General features: G+C 37.6%; 1 protein-coding gene across 1 annotated transcript in view; it reads right to left on the reverse strand.

The window, feature by feature from the left end:
• Positions 1 to 22,843, reverse strand: part of ABCB5 (ATP binding cassette subfamily B member 5) — a 137,352-nt gene that overhangs the window by 6,412 nt on the left and 108,097 nt on the right. The window contains exons 23-26 of the mRNA XM_025930030.2: positions 22,547 to 22,687; positions 10,219 to 10,375; positions 7,374 to 7,571; positions 2,524 to 2,730 (exon numbers count right to left, since the gene is read on the reverse strand). Of these exons, the coding sequence (XP_025785815.2) occupies positions 2,524 to 2,730; positions 7,374 to 7,571; positions 10,219 to 10,375; positions 22,547 to 22,687 (703 nt within the window). The remainder of the gene's footprint in view (positions 1 to 2,523; positions 2,731 to 7,373; positions 7,572 to 10,218; positions 10,376 to 22,546; positions 22,688 to 22,843) is intronic.

Here is a 22,843-nt window from a genome sequence, read left to right on the forward strand (position 1 = left end):
TTTTTAATGTTTGTTTATTTTTGAGAGAAAGAGCACAAGTGGGGGAGGGGTAGGGGTGGGGGGTGGGGGGAGACACAGAATCCGAAGCAGGCTTCAGGCTCTGAGCTGTCAGCCCAGAGTCTGACACAGGGCTTGGAACCTATGAACCATGAGATCATGACCTGAGCCAAAGTCAGATGCTTCACCCACTGAGCCACCCAGGCACCCTTTCAAAACCCAGTTTAAAACAACATCTTCTGTATGGTTTTCTCTGAGCTCCTAGAGACTTTGTCATTCCTTCTTTTGTACTCATCATATGCTCTGTGTGTTTTTATTCCAGCAGGCTGTCCAGTGTATCATGCACTTTCTCACCCAGTTTCCACAATCCTCAGCCAAGTCTTGGCAATTCTACCCTTACAGTATCTTTTAAATCCTGTTCCTTGCTTTATTTCACTTTATAATTACTAATTCAGGCATTCATAACATGGAAATAGCTCCTAAGTGGTCTCCCAACTCCCTGTATTTTCTTCACTACAAATGATCATTTACATTACTGCTGGATGTAATGTCCAATGCCCTATTTCAAAATGATATTTTGGTACCATGGCTCTACTTTTTTTTTTTTTTTTTTGGAGTAACAGTGATAAGTAAAGTTAAAATTAAAAACACTGAGGGGTGCCTAGGTGGGTCAGTTAAGTGTCTGACTTTTGATTTTGGCTCAGGTCATGATCTCATGTTCATGGAATTGTGTCCTGTGTTGGGCTCCACACTGACAGTGCAGAGCCTGCTTGGAATTCTCTCTCTTCCTCTCCCTCTGTCTGCTGCTTGCATTCTCTCTCTCTCAAAACAAATAAATAAACATAAAAAACAAAAACAAAAACAGTGAGAAACTAGTTATTCTTTCTTTTAGGAAATAATATCATCTTGGTTCTCAAAGTTTTTTACTATAAAAAGTTAGTGCACTGAATCTCTGAACTATGTAGTTTTGGGTAAATGTGGGAACTAGCACAACAAAAATAATGAAAGATAATAAACAGTTTAAGAATAAAAGTCAAATGGTATAAGTATAAAATGGTTAACATTTTACCACACATAAATTAAAGAAACAAACTTATCAGGATTATGGGGATAACAATCTGACCACAAATTGACAATACAGCAAATGCCTTGGTTAAAAAGGAGAATTACCATGGAAAGATACTCATAGGGTCACAATATTTATAAAAATACATCAATCCTTTCATTATAGTTAGTAGTGTAGAATCTTACTGGAGCAGGGGAAATTGTATTATTTATGGCCCCTTTCTAGTTATAGGCACCATTTAGTGTGGACAGGAGATGGTGAGGGAAGATCTACTTTTATAAAAGTCAGTGAGTATGGTGACCGTTACCCTCCCCCAAAGAACAGGATACTAGATTGTTTAATGTTTATTAAACTTAGGCATTCCCTTTTAAGGTGAGCTAGAAAATAACGTTGTAGAAGTTTGTTTCTAATTAAAAGTAGGTATGTATATTTTAATTTAATTTTGCAGGTATAAACATTCAGATATTGTAAGCACTTTAAGTTACAATTACTCATCTCTCTTCATGACTTCTGGATTTGTATTAATGCTTGCCATACTAAAGCTCTCTCTACAGTTAGCCAAGATTTTAACTTTCCTGTGTCAGCTGTCACAGAGAAGTGACATTGTGTTTGTCATTTCAGAGAAGTGACAAAAATGGCAGGCAAGGACTTAACATTCTACTGGGGAAAGAGGACACTAAAATAAGTCTATAATCCCTCAGGGTAACTTTAGATTGTGATAAGCACCTTGAAGACTATATGGTATGTGATGGGAGTGGTGGGGACACTTTTGATAAGGTGGCCAGGGAGAGTCTCTGCAAAGATGGCATTTCAGAGAGCTTGAAAGTTAAGGAGATAGCTCTGCAAAGAGCCAGAGGAAGGGAGGTTACAGCAAGTACAAATGTCCTGAGGTAGGGAAAAACTTGGTGTGCTTCTGAGACAGAAAAGAGGACAGTGTGCCTGGAGCAGAATGAACACGTGGTGAGGAAGGAGATGGAGAGGCGAGCAGGACCACGTCACAGAAGGCCTTGCCAGCTACGTAAGAAATTTGGACTTTATTCTAAGTGCAAAGGGATGCCATTAGGAAGTTTTAAGCAGGAAGGGACAGAATCTGATTTATGTTTTTAAAGGGTCCCCCTAGGTACTATGAGGAAGAAGAATTATGATGCGGCACACTGGAAGCAGGAAGACAGATTAAGATGCTACGTAATCAGAGTGGGGGGATGATGGTGGTGTAGACCTAAGTAGAGTGTATGTGGATAGAAGGTAAGCAATCAAAATAAGAAAACGAATTCGGTGAATATTAATACAGTTTGGTCTTGGAAAAATTGGTCACAGAAAAATCTCAATCTTCACTTTTTATGCATAACTTGATTAGATACTGGCAATAAATAAATTGTATAATTCAAGGAGCACATAAAGACAACTACTTAGGCTTACTTGGCAGTTTTGTAATTCAAGATTTCAGATATTTTTCTTACCGCAGGGAGACCCTCAATAAAAGAGTGGATATTTGCTGCATCTGCTACTTCTTTTATTTCATCGAGTGGCACAACACGGCTGTTATCACCATAGGCAATGTTCTCAGCAATGCTACGGTCGAAGAGTACAGGCTCTTGAGAAACGATGGCTATTTGGGAACGGAGCCACTGTACACTCAGTTCCTTTGCATCCACACCATCGAATAGCTGCCAAAAGCAGAATGGAGAGTGGCATGTGAAGATCCAACAACTGTATTCTGTTGCAGTTCACTGTATTCAGACATGTACAAATTGTAACAAGAAAAATAGGAATTCAAGGCATTTCACAGTAAAATGCTACCCAAGGATGGATCATAAATCATATGCTGTGTAGAAGCATAGTGTAACTGCCTAAAATGCCAGCTCCTAAACCTATTTGACATTGCTGTGAATGGCCACATATTCTAGAGACTTGCCTGGAGTCTAGAGTCAAGGCTGGTGCTCTGTGCTGAAGTCTGATGGAAAATGAGCAACCTCCACTGTAATAGGACCCCACTTTATGAAAGCCCAGAGAGAGAAGGTAGGGACCTATACAGTAGTCTGCATATAGGTGTATGTCATTTTGTACATAGCCGTACTTATTCACATGAACATATAATAACATTCAACCGACATTTGATAAGCGTATCTACTAGCTGATGTGGACTCTTCAAGTGCCAGAGAAATAGTAGTAAGCAAGACAAAGCTCTTGCCCTCCTGCAGCTTACATTCTAGTGGAGACAGACAGACAATAAACATACTAACAAATAATCAACTCAGAAAAAGAAAGTGTCATGAAAACTGAATAATGGGATAGGGACTGACTGAGGATGTGGGGAGAGTGTGGGAAGCAGGTGGGTGGATGCATTATTTTCTACAGAGTAATCTAAGAAGGCTTACCTAGGGAAGTAGCATTTAGATTGAGACATGAGTGATAAGAAGGAGTCCACAAAGAGGTTAAAGCAAGAAAATTCCAAGCAGGGGAACAGCGAGAACAAAGGCCATAAGTGAGTTTAATTTTTTTTAATGTTTATTTATTTTTGAGACAGAGAGAGACAGAGCGTGAGTTCAGGAAGGGCAGAGAGAGAGGGAGACACAGAATCTGAAGCAGGCTCCAGGCTCTAAGTCGTCAGCACAGAGCCCAATGCAGGGCTCAAACCCACAAGCTGTGAGATCATGGCCTGAGCCGAAGTTGGATGCTCAGCCAACTGAGCCACCCAGGTGCCCCACTAAGTGAGTTTAAAGAACACTAAGAAGCCAGTGAGACTGACACATAGTATACAATGAGGTGGGGAGTGATAGGGGAGTTTAGTGAGAGAGGGAGGGGCCAGATCATGGGATGGACTCCATTTTATACAAACTGCAGGAGGAAATCACTGGAGGGTTTAAAGGAGAGGGTGTGCTATGCTATGTGCAAATAGATGACTGTTTCCTATTGTGGGACTCACTGTTAACTCATTGTTATCACTGGTAATAGGGAGCCATTCTGGACCATTTTATTTTGCAAATAGTCATTAAGAATCTGTGATGGGAAAAAAACCCAACCCTGTAAATTGGAGGAGAATGAGGACTAATATGACATTCTTTGACTTTTGGGGATTAGAAGAGGAGGCAGAACAGGAAGTCTGTGTGTGTGTGTGTGTGTGTGTGTGTGTGTGTGTGTGTGTGGCAGGGGATGGGGGTGGATGTGGTGGTTGTTGTGTTGCTGGGAAAGGATAATTGAAAACCTGAAAATATGGAGAGTAAGAAAGGTGCTAGTGAGAATAAGTCACTGGAATGCTAAGGATGAAGAGGTTGCATTTTTTTGAAAACAGGATGCAGGACTTAATGGAACTGATTCAGATAAGCCCTAACCATGCATAAAGTTTTGAGAGGTGGGTGGTAGAAAAGGCCGGTGGGAATAGCAGGAAGCCTGAATCAGCTGGCAGAGGAAACTTATCTCTGTTTTAAACCAGAATGGTATAAAAAGAGCCCAGGTATGGATATTAGACCCCTCCTCCAACATCTGTATTCTAAAAGAATTCTATGCCTTGTAAGATCAAAATTCCTGTTTTCTTTTTTTAAAAATTTCTAATTTGTAAACTTTTAATTTTTTAATTTTAATTTTTAATGTTTATTTATTTATTTTGAGAGACAGAGAGAGAGAGAGAGAGAGAGAGAGAGAGAGAAAGAGAGGGAGGGAGGGAGGGGGAGGGGCAGAGAGAGAGGGAGAGAGAAAGAATCCCAAGCAGGCTTTGCACTGTTAGTGCAGACACGGGGCAGAAACGCACAAACAATGAGATTGTGACCTGAGCCGAATAGACCTTTTAAAAATTTTTTTGAGTATTAGTTTCAGGTGTACAGCATAGTGATTTAACTTCTCATACATTATGCTATGCTCACCACAAGTGTTACTACCATTTGTCACCATTCAAGGCTACTGCAGTATTTCTGGCCATATTCCCTATGCTGGCCCCTTATTCTTATGACTTACTCATTCTACAACTGGAAGCATCTCCCACTCCCCACTTTATCCATTCTTCCCATCCCCCCTTTCCCTCTGGCTGCCACCAGTTTGTTCCTCTGTATTTATAAGTCTAATTCTGCTTTATTTTGTTTATTCATTTGTTTTGTTTTTTAGATTCCACATATTCCACATATGTATTTATCTTTTACAGTCTGACTTATTTCATTTAGCATATTATCTTTTAGGTCCATCCATGTTGTCACAAATGGCAAGACCTCATCCTTTTTTATGGTTCAGTAATATTCCATCACATATATATATCTTCCATATATATATATTCCATTATATATATATATATATATATATATATATATATATATATATATATATATCTCACATATATATTCCTTATACATTTGTCTATCAGTAGACACTTGGGTTGCTTCCATATCTTGGTGCTGTAAATAATGCAGCAATAAACATAGGGGTGCATATATTTTTTGAATCAGCATTTTCATTTTCTTTGGGTAAATTTCACTAATGGAATTATTGGACCATATGGTATTTGTATATATAATTTTTTGAGGAACCTCCCTACTGTTTTCCACAGCTGCTATATCAATTTAAATCCCTACCAATAGGTCATGAGGGTTCATTTTTCTCCACATCCTTGCCAACATTTGTTATTTCTTATCTTTTTAAAAATATTTATTTTTGAGAGAGAGAGAGAGAGAGAGAGCATGAGCAGGAGAGAGCATGAGGGGGACAGGGACAGAGGATCCAAAGTGGGCTCTGCACTGACAGAAGAGAGCCCAACGCAGGACCTGAATTCATGAACCATGAAATCATGACCTGAGCTGAAGTCGGATGCTCAGCTGACTGAACCACCCAGGCACCCCTAATTCTTGTCTTTTTGATTCAGGTCATTCTGACAGGTATAAGGTAATATCTCATTGTGGTTTTAATTTGCATTTCCCTAATGATTAGTGATGCTGAGCATCTGTCCATATGTCTGCTGGCCATCTGTATGTCTTCTTTGGGAAAATATCTCTGTAGGTCCTCTGCCCATTTTTAAATTGATTTTTTTTTTTTTTTTTTTGGTGTTGAATTGTAGAGTTTCTTTCTACATTTTGGATATTAACCCTTTATCAGATATATCATTTGAAAGTATCTTCTCTCATTTAGTAGATTTCTTTTGTTTTGTTGATGTTTTCCTTCACTATGAAAAAGCTTATTTTGATATAGTCCCAATAGCTTATTTTTGCTTTTGTTTCTTTTACCTTAGGAGACCTACTTAGAAAAATGTTGCTATAGCCAATGTCAGAGAAATTACTGCCTGTGTTCTCTTCTAGGACTGCTAGGTTTCAGGTCTCATGTGTATGTCTTTAATCTATTTTAAGTTGTTTTGTGTATGATGTTAGAAAGTAGTCCAATTTCATCCTTTTACATGTAACTGTCCAGTTTTCCTAGCACTAGTAATTGAAGAGACTGTCTTTCCCCTATTATATATTCTTGCCTCCTTCATCAAAAATTGACTGTATAAGTGTGGCTTTATTTCTGTACTCTGTATTATGTTCCATTGGGCAATGTGTCTGTTTTTGTGCCAGTACCATACTGTTTTGATTACTACAGCTTTGTAATATAACTTGAAGTCTGGAATTGTGATGTCTCCAGCTTTGCTTTTCTTTTTCAAGATTGTTTTGGCTATTCAGGGTCTTTTGTGGTTCCATAAAAATTTTAGAATTGTTTGTTCTAGTTCTGTGAAAACTGCTGTTGGTATTTTGATAGGGACTGCATTAAATCTGTAGATTGTGGAGTTCCTGGGTGGCTCAACTGGTTAAGCATCCAACTTTGGCCCAGGTCATGGTTCCATGCTTTGTGGGTTCGAGCCCCATGTTGGGCTCTGTGCTGACAGCTTGGAGCCTGGAGCCTGCTTCAAATTTTGTATCTCCTTCTCTCTCTGCCTCTCCCCTGCTTGTGCTCTGTCTTACTGTCTCCCAAAAAATAAAATAAACATTAAAAAAAAAATGAAAAAAAATTTGTAGATTGTTCTGGGTAGTATAGACATTTTAACAATATGTGTTCTTCCAATCCATGAGCGTGGAATATCTTTCCATTTGTATCATCTTCAGTTTAAGATAAAAATTTCTGCCACTATCACGACAGAAGAATCTTTGAGTCTTTATATTTTCTATTTAGCCTCAAAGTCTTATCTATCATTTTTGTTACTGGCTTGCTTGTCTGATTAGTTAAGGGAGAGATTTTTTTTTTTTAAACTACTGCCCTGTTTGCCCTATTCAAACCAGTAAGGATGATTAAGCCCAAGGGAATGTTTAAGAATAGCACCACCAAAAACGAGATAAGCTGTATTTAAAATCAGTCTTACCACTTGTCCTTTCATAGGGTCATAAAATCTCTGCAGAAGGTGGACAGAAGTGCTTTTTCCACAGCCACTGCTTCCAACAAATGCTACTGTCTTTCCTTTCTCAATACTTAGGGATAAGCCACAAAGGATGAGAACATCCTGGCGACATGGATAGGAAAAAGAGACCTCTCGAAACTCTATATTCCCTTCACATGTATCCTGGAAAAGAAAGTTAGCAGGGTTTAGAATGATGACTTAAAAAGATTATAACACATTATAGTGTTTTATGAAAATTATGCATGTTTCCACATCATTTTATTTTAAATGGTATTCCTATTGAAGAGCTACTGACTGCATGATTGTTTCTTTCACTTTTGTATGGATCTTTATATCTGTACTTCTTGTCTTCATTACCGGACTTCACCAGCTTCCTAAAAAGCACTGGTTTCCTCTGGCTTCACTACCTAGACATAGTCTAATCTGCAGATTCGCTGTTTGACAAAATAATTACATATGTATATGTAATATATACATATATACATACATATATATACATATATGTATGTATATATGTATATATATACACATATATTTATATTTATATATATGAATATATTTATATATTTATATATACATAAATTTAGTTTCTGTTTTACAGACCTTTATCACTTAATTCATAATAGCTGGCATCCTCATAAACTATATGTACAAATGTTATTTTTGTAAGTTGGACCATGTTTTACAGTTAATATACATTATACTTTGAATTGGGTTTTTGTTTTTGACTGGTTATTATTTGACAGTGATGCCTAAAAGCTTATTTATTTTTCTCTGTATGCTTTGATATTTTAGGGGTTGATAATTTGTAAACCAATACTTCTATATACCAGGGATGTTTATAAAAGACTTTCCAGAACTATCACTAAATGATTAACTTTCCCTTTATATATTTGGTTCATAGAATCTAGGTTCTTTTTGAACTTTATGTTTGCCCTCAATCAATTACATTTTAAATAGGTTTAATAGTCATGCTCAGCATATTCTGAGTGCAGCATACAGGTAGAAGGGAGAGGTAGGTGGAGGACAGGGGCATCAAAAAATGTTTGAAAATGATATTCTATTGTCAAAGAACTGTTAGGAGATATGCCAAAAAGTTAAGTGCAGTAGTAGTAATAGCTTATTTTTAGCTTATTCAGTGCTTTCTGTTTTGCCCCAAAATGAATATTATTTATGCAATAATGTTTGACAAAATAAACCCAGAAATTGAGAATAATGAAGAGTGTATTATTTTGTGTATGTTCTGTGCCTTTGGGAAAGGCATAGAGATATTCTACACTTCTAGACTTTAATACATTTTAAAATTTATTCTTACTATTTTAAACACTTTATTATGGAAAATTTCAAACAACTGAAAAAGTAGAGAGAATAATGTAATGAACTGTCTCCCAGCTTCAATAATTTCTGACATTTACCAGTTTTGTTTTAGTAGGCTTTAATTTTTAAAAGCACAGTGAGTGAAATTTAGAAGTATCTCTATATTAAATAAAATGAAGATTAAGTAAATTAATTTTACAGTCTTTATTAGAAACGTTTCCATATTCCATGCCATGTAATGTAGTTCTAGGAAGACATTTATCAGTGAGATACTCAAATCCTCTACTGTAAGGTTCTGAAAGAAATGAGTAACAATGTTATTATCCATCTAAATCCTAAAATTAAAAAGAAGTTTTCTACAACCTTTACTTTCCAAAAGACAAGTATGAAATCTTATTTTGACTGTGATGCATCGTTGAGCATTCTATTTTGAGAATTTCAAGATCTTTTTATTTCTTTAACTAATGACTGGCATTGGCATCCCTTTTAATAATTATGTAGCTTTAGTAGTAATGTACTATTTTAAGCTATCATACGTAAAATCGACTGTTAAAATTCGAGTGGGAAATATTTTTAAATGAAAAATTTCTTTTAAGTGTATACCTAATGGCTATTCTTACTTTTAAATTTAAAATGTCTAGGGGGTGTGTGGGTGGCTCAGTCAGTTAAGCGTCCAACTTCAGCTCAGGTCAGGATCTCACTGTAGGTTCGAGCCCCGCGTCGGACTCAGTGCTGACAGCTCAAAGCCTGGAGCCTGCTTCAGATTCTGTGTCCCCCTCTCTCTCTGCCCCTCCCCTACTCGTGCTCGCTCCCTCTCTCTCTCAAAAATAAATGTTAAAAAAAATTAAAATGTCTAGAAAAATCTTAAAGTTGAATTATATAAATATATGATATATATTTAATATATAAGATACTATTAAGAGGCTTGTTTTGAAATTATATAATCTCACTATTATTTCTCTTTTAATATTCATGGTCTTTTAAAGTTTGTGGCTAAATATGTGTGTCTGTGTATATATGAATTTAATAAATATACTTCCTTTATTTCCCTCTTCTGTTTGCATATGTAAACTATAAAATATGGGGTCTGAACCAGGAGGCATTGTTCACTTTGTATATATTATCAGAGAAAAAAACGAATTAACTCTACTGCAAATCTTCATCCAAGACTAAAGCTTGTGTTGTCTAAATAAAATTAAATATATGTTAATTCTTTGTTCAAGAACATTCTCAAGGCATCAAGCAAATAAACTAGAAGTATGTATTTTTCAATATAAAATATGTAGAGGTTTCAGTAGCAGAGGTAAAAATTTGCTTAAGACAAAACCCCCTTTTTCCCTTTGTAGCTATAACAGTTACTTTATACAAGTTTTTAATTCTTTATAGCACTATCTTTTGAAAAGTTATCACATAATGCCTTCATTTAAGTCTCTAGAGATCATGCATACAGATAATTAATAATGTAGACATTTAAAATCATAGTTGTGCTTACTGGTGTTTTTCCTTCTTGACTATAGCTGTCTATAGTTGGTTTCTTTTCCAACAAAGCAAACAGATGTGCAGCCCCAGATTTGGCTCTTGAATATTCAGGTACCAAAACAAGTGTTTCTCCAATGGCCATAGCTCCATATGCAATTGCAGTAAAAACTCTGTCAAAAGATAAAACATTTGAATCTTAGGTCCATTTTCAAACAATAGGACTCTAAAAAATAAAGGAAAACTCAGGCACAGGAATATAACCTTTTGGTCCAGACAATACCACTAATGCTAGAGCCCCAACCATGATATGTCTTTTATAATTTTCTACCAGACAGTGATCATCTGTAGCGTTGTACATCAAAATAACCTTTGGAGCTCAGGTAATCTTAAAAATTTCTCTTCCTATTAGAGACCAAGATCAAAGGCCCTAACAAGTAAATATAAAACTTTCTAGCCACTTTGATACAAGGCTTACTTGCTTGGAGATTTGACAGAGAATTCAACTGACAATGGGAAGAATGAGTCTGCAGTAATGAGATCTGAATTTACACAGTAGATATGAATGTTTTTTTCCCTTTTTTTTTCTTTTTTTGCATATAATGTAGTTAGAACAGATAATTGATGTCAGATGATTGGTTATCTGCCTGAAGTACTACATGGTTTAAAGAGAGCAAAGAATGGAAACTGCACTTTTTAAGGTCCTCAAAACAAAATGGGACTAAAATATACCTTAGCAAACCTGGATGAAGAGCTTTGATCTTTTAGGTATGCTATACAGATTATGATCTGTTTTAATTATAAAATAGCAAGTATGAAAATGATGTCTGGAAGCATACAGAATATTCACAGATATGTGGCATATCATGTGGCCATGGTTAAATATTTTTCTATGTTCATTTTAGCCATGAAAACATTTTACTAGAATAAAAAATAACGTATCTCCATAGCAGAACTAAAGGTATAATTCAGCTAAGACTGGACAAGTTCTAGTGGCTTGCTTTATTTATTTATTTATTTATTTATTTATTTATTTATTATTGAAGGGTAGTTAACATATTATTATATGTTACATTAGTTAGGTGTACAGCATAGTGATTCAACATTTATATACATTATAAAATGATCAGTATGTTATCTGTCACCATATAAAGTTATTATGTTATTGACTTTATTCCTTATGCTGTACTTTACATTTCTGTGACTCATTTATATTATAACTAGAAGGGTGTAGCTCATAATCACCTTCCACTTCTTTTGCCCATCCCCCTACCCCTCTCCCTTCACTGGTAAGTAAAAGGACATCACGGAACCCACTTGCTTATTTGCTATGCTGGATCATAGCAAGGTAAACATGTTCTGATCTCCTTGTGAATTTCTCTGGTGGATGTTGATGAACTTTCTTCAGTGACCTAGACCTCAGATCCTGAATCTTGTTGCCTTTGAAAGGTCAAGCACAGTATAAAATATAAAAACAACCAGTTTACTTGGATGCTTATTGTTCTGTGATGTCAAGGCATTTTTAGTACTAATGTTTACAGAAATTGTTTAAAGCTCAAAATGCCATTCAAAATACTCACTAAATATCAGAAGTGATTACTGAGTTTAGGTAACCCATCAGAGTTTTTGTTTTTGTTTTTTTAATTTTGAGAGAGAGAGAGAGAGAGAGAGAGAGAAAATGCCTGTGTGTGTGTGGGGGGGAGGGGCAGAGAGCGATAGGGAGAGAGAGAATCCTAAGCAGGCTCTGCACCATCAGCGTGGAGCCCGACTCAGAGGCCATTCCTATGAACTGTGAAATCACGACATGATCTGAAATCAACAAGAATCTGACATTTAACCAACTCAACCACCCAGGTGTCCCCTCCCCCACATTTAGACTTTCTAATGGGAGCTGATGCCACTGTCTCAAAATACATCCCTGAGGGGTGTCTTTGGGGATGAGGTGAAATTTTCCATTGTCTTCAGGGAGAGAGTTGACTCCAATGAAGAGGGTTGCTCAACACACCCTGACCTCCTCCTGGCTGGCTCACCAAAAAGGTGTTACAGGATGGAGTGGGGAGACCTGGGCCCTGAGGCCTCCACCCAGCCTGTTCCAAGGATGTTCCTGGTAGCTCTGGGTCTCATTGCAAGAAAGAATTCAAGGTCGGACCAGACACAGTGGATGCGTGGTAGAAGCAGGAAAATTTATTAAAGTGAAAATACGCTCTGTGAGAGTGGGATGGCTCAAGGGAGAGCTGCACCTTGTTTTTGTTTTTTTAATGCAAGGAAAAATCTGACTGAGTCAGACTTAAGTCTTAATCTGATGCAAGAGTCAGCAGGTGAGATGGAAAGATCATTGGATTGAGTCAGGAGACCTGGATTCTAGTCCCAAAGAGATACAGGCTTCTCAGAACAATACAGAAAATATTTCAGACATGGCAAAATATCTACCTGTCCTAAAATTTCCACCAAAAAAAGTCAGTTTAAGCATTAGGGATAAATATAAACAGGGCAATGTCTTTGTTACATCCCTCTTAAAATGGAAGTTTACTGAGATGGGGATGATGCTGTCTTTCTTAATTGTGTATGTGTTGAGGGGAGGATAACTCCAGATAGGGGTTGATGTTGATGAGGATTATACTGAGGAACCTAATTTTGTGGTGATGGAACTCTTACCATCAATCAGGGTGAGTCAGGGACATTCATCTCATATATTTTTTCCCCAGGTGGGTTCTGTATAAAGATAGGCCAATGCTGGTCTGCCACAGAACATGCCTTAGCTGACTATGGCCCAATTAGCTAGAATGAACTAACCTGCAGTTCATCTCTACTCAAAATGTATTTATTGCACAACTTTTTGCACAATTTATTGCAACTCTCTGGGTTGGCTAGGGTTGAGTGAGAAGAATATTGAGCAGGAAGAGGTCTGGGAAGGATTTTCAGGGGCTGGGCTTCTGCTTCCTTAGTTTTATGGGTTCTCCTGGGTTCATGGGGCCATTGACACTATATCCTCACTATAATGATTCTTTTAAGCATGTCCAAACAATGGGGAAATCCCCTTGCCCATCATGGCTGCTGAAATCAAATTGGAATTTTACAAAGATCCTTTGTCTAGGAATAACACAAAAAAGTATAGAAATGATTAATCCTAATTTTAACACAACTGATCCAAATAGGAATACCCTGCATAGTTACTAGCTCTAATCTGTTTCCTCTTAATCTTGCTTCCATACCCAGTTTGTATACCTTTGGTGACTTACTCTAATAGGAAGTATACTAGGAGGTTCAGAGCCTGGGCTCTGAAGTCAGACCAGCAGGACTGCATCCAAACTCTACTGTTTATTTATTAGCTGTGACCTTGGGCATGTTCTCTGTGCTTCTGTTTCCTTATTGGCAAACAGGAGATAATAGGGCTAGCTACATCTTACAGCATTGTTGTGAGAATTAAATACATTAATAATATAAGATGCTTAGTGAAGTGCTCAACAAATGTTTAAATTATTATTATTCCTCTCATAGAATTGAAAGTTAGTGGGACACTTTCTGTTGAAAATCAGCTCTCACACTTCTATAGAGATACATTAGCACACCAGCACAACTTCTAAAGTCCTCGCTCAGTAAGTTTCTTCTTTTTTACTGGAAAGCAGAGTATTTTTCCTCACAGATGTGGCCATTATCATTATACCCATACTCATAACTCTTTTCCCCTAACATCCATATAACACTCCAAAGATCCTTTTCTTCTGACCCTAAATCCCTTCTTCAACACATGGGAGACATGTGTTATATTCATTTGGCACTCTGGGTTTTAGAAAATGTTTTCATATACTTGTTACCACTTCATCACCTAGGAGATAAATAGGGCAGGGACTCTTATCACTTCTTTTTTTTAAATTTTTTTTTTTTTTCAACATTTATTTATTTTTGGGACAGAGAGAGACAAAGCATGAACAGGGGAGGGGCAGAGAGAGAGGGAGACACAGAATCCGAAACAGGCTCCAGGCTCTGAGCCGTCAGCCCAGAGCCCGACGCGGGGCTCGAACTCACGGACCGCGAGATCGTGACCTGGCTGAAGTCGGACGCTTAACCGACTGCGCCACCCAGGCGCCCCATTATCACTTCTTAACAAATGAGGAGACTCTTGCTCAGAGAAATTAAACAATTTGTCCAGGATCACTTAGTTATAAAACTGTAGGGCTGGGACTGGAACCTCCTTATTCACTGTACTTTCCCTTACCTGGTGTTCGTTCCAGTGGAAAGCTGGCCCGAACTGTCTCTCCCTGCATATTGGGGCTCGTTATCACTTGTATCCCATTTCAGAATCTTCAGAGGGTCCTAGATATCAAACCTGCCTTGATTTGTCTCCTTTAGATACCTTCAGTGGTTGATCCCTCTATCTACTCTCCTTATCTTGTCTTCTTCTCTTCTGGATAATCCCTGGGGAGGAGCCTGGTACAAGTTGGGTGGCTGCCACGGCAATAACACTGAGAGAAGACTTTCCTGTTTTCCTTGTTTTGGCTAATTAAGGCTGCTCTCCTACACAATTATAATGATGACACACACAGTTCTTCCATGGCTGCTTGGTCTACCTGAGTAAAGATGGTGGTGGAGGCCTGGTTTGCTTCCTTCTATCCCTTAGTATTTCAAGATATCAACTAAGTACTAATATTCATTGAAAACCCATCTATGTTGCTCTTTTGGCCAATAGTCACATTTAATATTCAAAGTTCAAAGGATTACTTGTCAAAAACTTTATTTGGACTTTTGGAGGATTAGGCCACAACACAAAAAATACCTGGCTCTCCTTCTCAGCAAGTTTTCAAAGCTGTGGTTTTTATTATCACTGTACTTAAAGTTACCATGCCCATCTGCTTCCTGCTAATATGTAGAGCAAAGAAGGAGGAAACAGAGATAGAGGGAAGTTCTGAAGTGGAGGTATGGAAAGTTACAGAAACCCTCTGCTGGACACTAAAAGTTTCTGAGCTATATTGCAAAGGGCAAGTCAGCTAGAAACAAACCTAAAGGTGCTAATGGAAAGTCAGACAGGAGAAAATAAACTTATTTTGTATTTCTCAAAATGTGCACATTTATAGTGAAGTAAATTGAAAGTGTTGCCATGGTTAACAGGCAGAAGGGGAGAATTTTACTACACATATGTGTGTGAAAACCTAAACAAGAGATTTTCCAAATGCCTACACAGTGCTACAAGGCAGCAGAATGAAAATGCTCTCACCTTTTTAAAATGCTTATCTCAGAGAAACGTTTACAGTAACCGAGATGGAGGAAGACAGCTTCTACCATAAGAATTGTATGTTGCCTTCTTTTAAGAGGAAAAAGCTAACGCTTATAGTAGCCTTGCTGATAAACTAATATTATGAGCACATCAAAAGGGTTTTGCTGTTAACAATTATGCATTTTCCTTTAAAGGGCACACTGTCATTTCTGACAGAGAGAGCTCACCCATTCCTGTAGCTATAAATCATGAAGATACATTCACATTTATTGGCTGAATAACATATCTTTATTTTTTAAACAATAAACTAAAATATGACTTCACTAATTTTTATACAATTCTAGAAAAGTTTCTGGTAGTGGCCAATAGAAAACCCCATGGTTTTAAGCAGGTAAGGAGAGCAGCCTGGGATTTAGTCCCTATGCTCGTATTTCTTAAAGTGTGGTCCTCAAATTCTGTGCCTCAGAATAATCTGGGATGTTTCCTAAAATGTAGTTTCCTGGCCCTATATCAAATCTACAAATCTCTGGGTTAAGTTTGTGAGGGGAGATGCGGGTATCTGCATTTTTAACCAGCTTCTTGACTGGTGAGCTAGGAAACCACTGATTACAGAACACACAAAGTTCTTTTCACTTAAGGAGGTTCTAGGAGGAGGAAGTTTTCTTTGTAAACTTCTTCCATTCAGTTAGCTGATTAGATAGAAAGCTGTCTGTCACCCTAGATTCTGAAAGGCATAGAGTCTACTAGGCCAGGTATAATTCAGTGTGTCTAAAGGACACTTGTAACATATTCATGGTAGTTGGGGGCCACAATGGGTCTTTAAGAAGGCTGGAGACTTTGGTGTTGATGGCAAGTCTCATCTATTCACATTTTGCGTAGACCGGTATCCATATTTCCCAGATACTCTCCTTTGTCCATACTATAAAAGTATGGGTATCCCTACTTTGCCTGTAGTCTGGTTGAATGAAACTGAAATGAAAAATGATACCAGTGACCCTAGCTCAGATAGCTCCCTATTTCTTCCTTTCCTCAGGAAGAGAGGAATACCAATGTGATACTGTTCATTAACCACTGTCCTTATTTAATAGTCCAACGTAAGTTCTGACAGCTGAAAATGTCTCCATGGTTCCAGAAATGACCGTTTGTAATGAATTTAATGAAAAGAGATTCAGGAAGTGTGATAGGTTAGTAGTAGGAGGCGTTTTTGTATTGGAGCCTTTTGATTCCCCTCTTTCAGAGTCATAAAATAACATTAAGCAAGTTACTTGTTCCATTTACGTTAAGAAACAGCCCAGCTCTGGGTATTCACATGTTGGAAAACTAAAAAAGAATAAAAAGAAAAGTTTATAGGAGATTCTATGAACTTTTCCTACAGAATTAGTAATAATAATGATCATAATGACAATAACAATAAAAAATGTCTGCTAAGTAAAGCCTGTGGCATCTTGAATTGTGATTTTGGGCATGTTAGCTAACTGTTGTCTTGAGGCTTAATGTTGCCCATCTGTAAACTGGGAATCATACTGCACATAGTAGTTGAGAGGATTAAGCAGTTAATATATGACAAATCACTAATATTGAGTAAGGACTCAGTCAAGATTTGCTGTTATAGTGATTATTGTATGAAACGGAATGATGTCAATTGCAGGCATGACTATATTTAACATGATTTTGAGGCTGCATCATTCTTCAGCTTAAGAAAATTCTTTGCTTATTTTTAACCTAAACAAATCTCAGTAAAGAAGTGGACTCCCAATTACAACCATCCTATTTTTATATAAATGGTTGTCCTTGACTTAGACCCAGTCCTTCTGCCAAAGCAGCTGGTATCAGATATATCAATGTAGAAGGGAAGAAAAATAGAAAAATCCGTGAAAAACAGGAGTAATGTATTGACTCTGGAAGCACATTTCCAGGAAAACCTGGACTGCCTAATTATGCACCAATCCAAATTTTCCTCTTTATTTTTTAATTTTTATTTTTTTTAATGTTTATTTATTTTTGAGAGAGGGAGAGACAGAGCATGAGTGGGGGAGGGGCAGAGCATAAAGGAGACACAGAATCTGAAGCAGGCTCCAGGCTCTGAGCTGTCAGCACGGAGCCCAACGCAGGGCTCGAACCCATGAACCACGAGATCATGACCTGAGCTGAAGTTGGACCCTTAACTGACTGAGCCACCCAGGCACCCCCTCTTTATTTTTGATTCATTTATTTATTCAATAAATATTTACTGCATGCCTACGACATGCCAAGCTCTTGTTTTTGGCTCTAGGGAAATATTAATGACCAAAACAGGCTAAGCCCTGCCCCCACAGAGCTTACAGTCTGTGCACTCAATACAGCAACAGAAAAGATCAATTCATGTAGTGATAAGTGCTATCACTAAATAAAACATGGTAATGGGATATAGAGTGATAAGGCGGATGGGTAAAGAGACTACTTAACAAAAGTCTCTCCAGGGAGTGGACTTACCAGCAGAGGGCAGGGTGGTGACAAAGAGGCAGCCTGGCAAAGACCTGGGGAATGAACATTGCAGGAAGAGGGAAAACCAAGTACAGACACTGAGATGGGAGTTCTAGGGGCAGAAATGGCAAGTGTGTGCCATTTGCAACGATGTGGATGGAGCTGGAGTATATTATGCTGAGCAAAATAAGTCAATCAGAGAAAGACAAATACCATATGATTTCATTCATATGTGGAATTTGAGAAACAAAACAGATGAACATATGGGGGGGGGGAGAAAAAAGAAAAAAGAGAGAGGGAAAGAAACCACAAGAGAATCTTAAAGATTCTTAAGAATTCTTAAAGAACAAACTGAGGGTTGATCGCAGTAGGGAGGTGGGGGATGGGCTAGATGGATAATGGGCTAGATGGATGGAGGGCACTTGTGGTTTTTTTTTTTTAACGTTTATTTATTTTTGAGAGAGAGACAGAGCATGAATGGGGGAGGGTCACAGAGAGAGGGAGACACAGAATCTGAAATAGGCTCCAGACTCCGAGCCGTCAGCACAGATCCCAATGTGTGGCTCGAACTCACGGACTGCGAGATCATGACCTGAGCTGAAGTCGGACGCTTAACCGACTGAGCTACCCAGGTGCCCCAAAGGAGGGCACTTGTTATGATAAGGCTGGGTGTTGTATGTAAGTGATGAATCACTGAATTCTACTCCTGAAGCCAATATTGCACTGTATGTTAACTAATTAGAATTTAAATAAAAATTTGAAAAGAGAAAAAGACATTAAAAAAAAAAAAACTTCGGCAAATTAATGCAGGGACATCTTCTAACTGTATTTATGGTTGTGGATGTGTGATATAGTTAGTGTTCAGTTATTTGAATTTAAAATTAAACCAGAATACTTTTGAATTTTCATGAAAAAAAAAAAAGGCAAGTATGGGGCTGACAGTTCACAAAAAAGAATGGTGATTGAGGTTAGACAAGAAGGCAGAGGCCTGATCTGTAGGGCTTTCAGGTTAAAGTAAGGAATTTGGCCTTATTTAAATTTCAATGGGAAGTCATTACAATATTTCAATAAATTGATGGAATTAGATTTGTGTTTTAAAAGATAAGCCTAGCTACTGTGCCAATAATGGATTACAGGGAAGCAAGAATAAACACAGGGACATTAGTGAGCAGGTTGTTGGAGTGAGCCAGTCACAAGGTTAGGAGGTAAGGATGAGGGTGACATGGGCAGAGATGGTGAGGAGTATTTTGGAGTTAGAGCTCTCAGGACTTGCTGCCATATGTGGTAAGTAAAAGCGAGAGAAGCAACAAGTATGACCCCAATATTTGGGCTGAGCAAATGCAATGGTGGTGCTATTTACTTAACATAGGGAAATCTTGGGGAAGAGAACCCTTGAGAAGAAAAAACCTAGAGTTCTGTTTTAGACATAATAAGATATTATTAGACATCTAAGTGGGATGTCCAACAGATAGCTGGATAAGCATGTGGTGTTCAGGGAGCTGGAAATGAACAGAAGGGAGTCCTCAGGATACAAGTGATACTACCAGACTGGATGAAATCAGTAATGAGAGTGTGTAGATGAAGAATGCTGAGAGCTCTAAAGCCCGCCAACATGTGGAGGCCTGGCAGAAAAATAGGAGCCAATCAAGGAGCAGAGGAGAAAGGGTCAGTGAAAAAGGAGAAAAGCCTAGAGAAGAAAATGTTTCAGGAAGGAGAGTGTCAAATGCTGCTGAGGGGGTCAAATTAGGTAGATGGGAGAATGACCACTGGATGACTGTCTGGGTGGGTGAGATGGGGGTCAGTGGTAACTTTGATAAATCTTTCTAGTGGCATGGTGGGAACCAAGGCTTGACTGGAATGAATTTAAAAGATATTGGAGATGAGAAGGTGTAGAGAACAAAAATAGGCAACTCTTTGGAATTTGTTTTGCTGCAGAGGAGACCAGAGAGTCACTAGAAGTAGGTAGAAGGGAACTTAGGGTCATGAGAGAGATTTCTTTTTCTCAAGACAGATGATTATAAAGCAAAAACAAAAAAATAGTAGTGACAGAAAAACTAGTGTGAAAAGATGATTGCAGAAACTCATCATAAGCAGGGACAGTTATTTCTTCCATGGAGATGGCTGGCATGGTGGACCACATGGTAGTGGTGAGTTTGGTGATGGAAAGATGAGGTAGTTCTCCCTTGACTGCTTTGTTATACTACCTTCAGGTAAACCCACTGGAAATTAATTAGGGTTACAATGTTTTTCAAATATTAAATTTCTTCTGTGAGAATTGGTAAAACCATCAGACATTCTACATTAGTATGGATATACTTAACTGGCTTGTCTCTACTAATACTAAGGACCAGTAACCCTGAAGAAATGAGACCCTGTGAATTTAAAGATGGCTGCAGAAAGTTCAGAGCAAAACGAAGAAAATATGTTCAAACACTTGGCTTGCAAACAAACTTCTGGAATACAACCAACTTTTAAGCTTGTGATTGCTTGTATCACATTAGAACCAAGGGAAAAATGCTAATTTAACAGGCTGGCAAGCTGAATAAATTACTGTAAGTGATTCTACATTTAGTTTCTTGTTAATCTAAGTAAATTAGTCTGTGTAATCAGAATGAAGCCCAATACTAAATGTTATACTGTGGTTGATATGTTTATACAGGCAATACTGTACACTGTTTTAAAGTGTAGGAAAACACAGAACAAGGAGCATACACTTTCTATTGAAATTTTAAATACAGATATTCCATTTTACCAGGAGATCTGCTTCCAGGAAACTGCTAAGTGGACTTATAGTCAGGTAAGATTCAGGAATACTGGGTTGATGAATTGTGGACTATTTTCTTCTGAGTGCCAAGCAAAAAAGCTTCCTGGGAACTCAGTTAATATTTGATAAATACATACATAATCATATGAATGGAAACCAAATATTGCAACTTATTCTGAAATTATTTGGCTTCAAATGATTTTTTGTCATCTCCTCATATTGAATATATATTCTCAAAATACAAATATGTGCCATCACTGAGGAATTCAAAAGAATGTGCCTGAGTCTTGGGAGGTGAACCCCAAAGAGGAGTTCCCAACATATTTTGCCAAATGGCAGCATGTTTTGTACAGGTGCCATCTCCCAAGTCAGTGTTCTGAAGAGGCTGATCCTTGCTTTGATGTGTATATTTTGGGAGGCTTGTAAAAAAACATAACATTACATTTGGAGTCAAATATTGTATAGATTTCTCTAGTTCTAAATATTTAGCAGTGACATTTATTTTTCCTTTCTTTGTAGTTTCTTTTTTTCTCCATTTTTTTCTTACTATATTTATGTTTTCCTTTATATCTTTGAACATTTTTATAGTAACTTATTTAATGTGCTTGCCCCCTAATTTCATCATCTCTGTCATTAATAGATCTATTTTTATAACTGTTTTTTTTTTCTATTTATGGATCACATTTTCCCTTTGCTGTGAATGTCTATAGTAATTTGTGTTGCATAGTGGATGTTATAAATATTATATTGGTAAGTGTCTGCATACTGCTGTCCCTCTTTAAAGAACACTGAATTTGTTTTGGCAGCCATTAGGTTTATTGTGGAGCAGCTTTATCAGTTGTAGGTTTTTAAGCTTTGCTAAGGTCGATCTAGAGTAGTTATTACTACAGCTATATTTTAGCTCTCTTCTGAGGTTTTATCCTTCCTGGATCACTACTGAATAGTCTGTATTCAGGGAAGCTTTTTCACTCTGGCTGCTTTTTAAAATTTTATTTTATTTTTTCTTTTTAGAGAGACAGAGAGAGAGAGAGTATGGAAGCAGGGGAGAGGGGCAGAGGAAGAGAGAGAGAGAAAGAGAGAGAGAGAGAGAGAGAGAGAGAGAGAGAGAGAGAGAGAAAGAGAGAGAATCTTCAGCAGGCCCCCTGCTCAGCATGGAGCCCGATGCAGGACTTGATCCCATGACCTTGGGATCATGACCTGCGCCGAAATCAGAGTTGACACTCAACTGACTGAGGCACCCAGGTGCCCCTAGCAGTGGCATTTATGATACAACTTAGCAATGTTCTGTTATTTTAGAGTCTTAAGAAGTTCAGAATTAACATTCAAAATTAATTTTTCTGATTTCAGAGGTTGAAGTTAGGTGTTCCTAGAAAGTAAAGCAACTCATAACTGTGTGAACAGAATTCCAAAATGGAAGCTCCAACAAGTGCTTTGGGAAGAGGCAGCCTCAATGGGATGCCATGATTAATTCCAAATGTGATTTTTCTAAAGGGAAATATTTATGTGTATTTCTTCTGGAGCAATTTGCTTAGCAAAGAACTCAACCTTTACATCATATTTGATAATGCCATCTCCATCCTGGGAGTTCCATGAAGGCTTACAAATTCTCAAAGGAATGGATGACAAGAAGGCATATTTTACCCCTACATTCCCACATTCAGTAAACTGAAGTAGGGAGAAATTTATTTGGGTGTTTAACTTAGACTGCCTGTACTATATCAGTATCAGTATTTTACCAGGTAGACTGCACTTAGAGATATTAAGTAACAAAAAACATTTAAAAATTTTCCCAGCATGTCTTTCCCACCATGTGATTTAGATGAGAATGTACTATAAACTAGGCATCTTTCTGGCTAATTTAAGTACATAACCCATTTACAGGGTTTAAATATTTGCACAACTTACATGAACATGCCCTCTGGGGTCATTCGTCCAGCTTGAATTAAATAGACTCCAAATCGAAACCCCACTGCATAGGCAAAATATACAAAAGCATGGCTGAATGCATAACAGCTTCCAACGATCTGTGCTTTCTTCAAAGTATTTCTGAAAAGCATAAAATTTACTAAATAATGGGACATGAGGTATAGCAAGGTAATTTAAATAAATGTAGAGTAATGAATACAGAAGATTAGCCATATTATCATTTAAGGCCATGTTATATATCATTAAGCCATGTTATACATTTTTCTAAGAATGAGA

Source organism: Puma concolor, chromosome A2 (genome assembly GCF_028749965.1).
Source record: "Puma concolor isolate L17-30 chromosome A2, mPumCon1.1.hap2, whole genome shotgun sequence".
In the NCBI taxonomy this organism is placed as follows: Eukaryota; Metazoa; Chordata; class Mammalia; order Carnivora; family Felidae; genus Puma; species Puma concolor.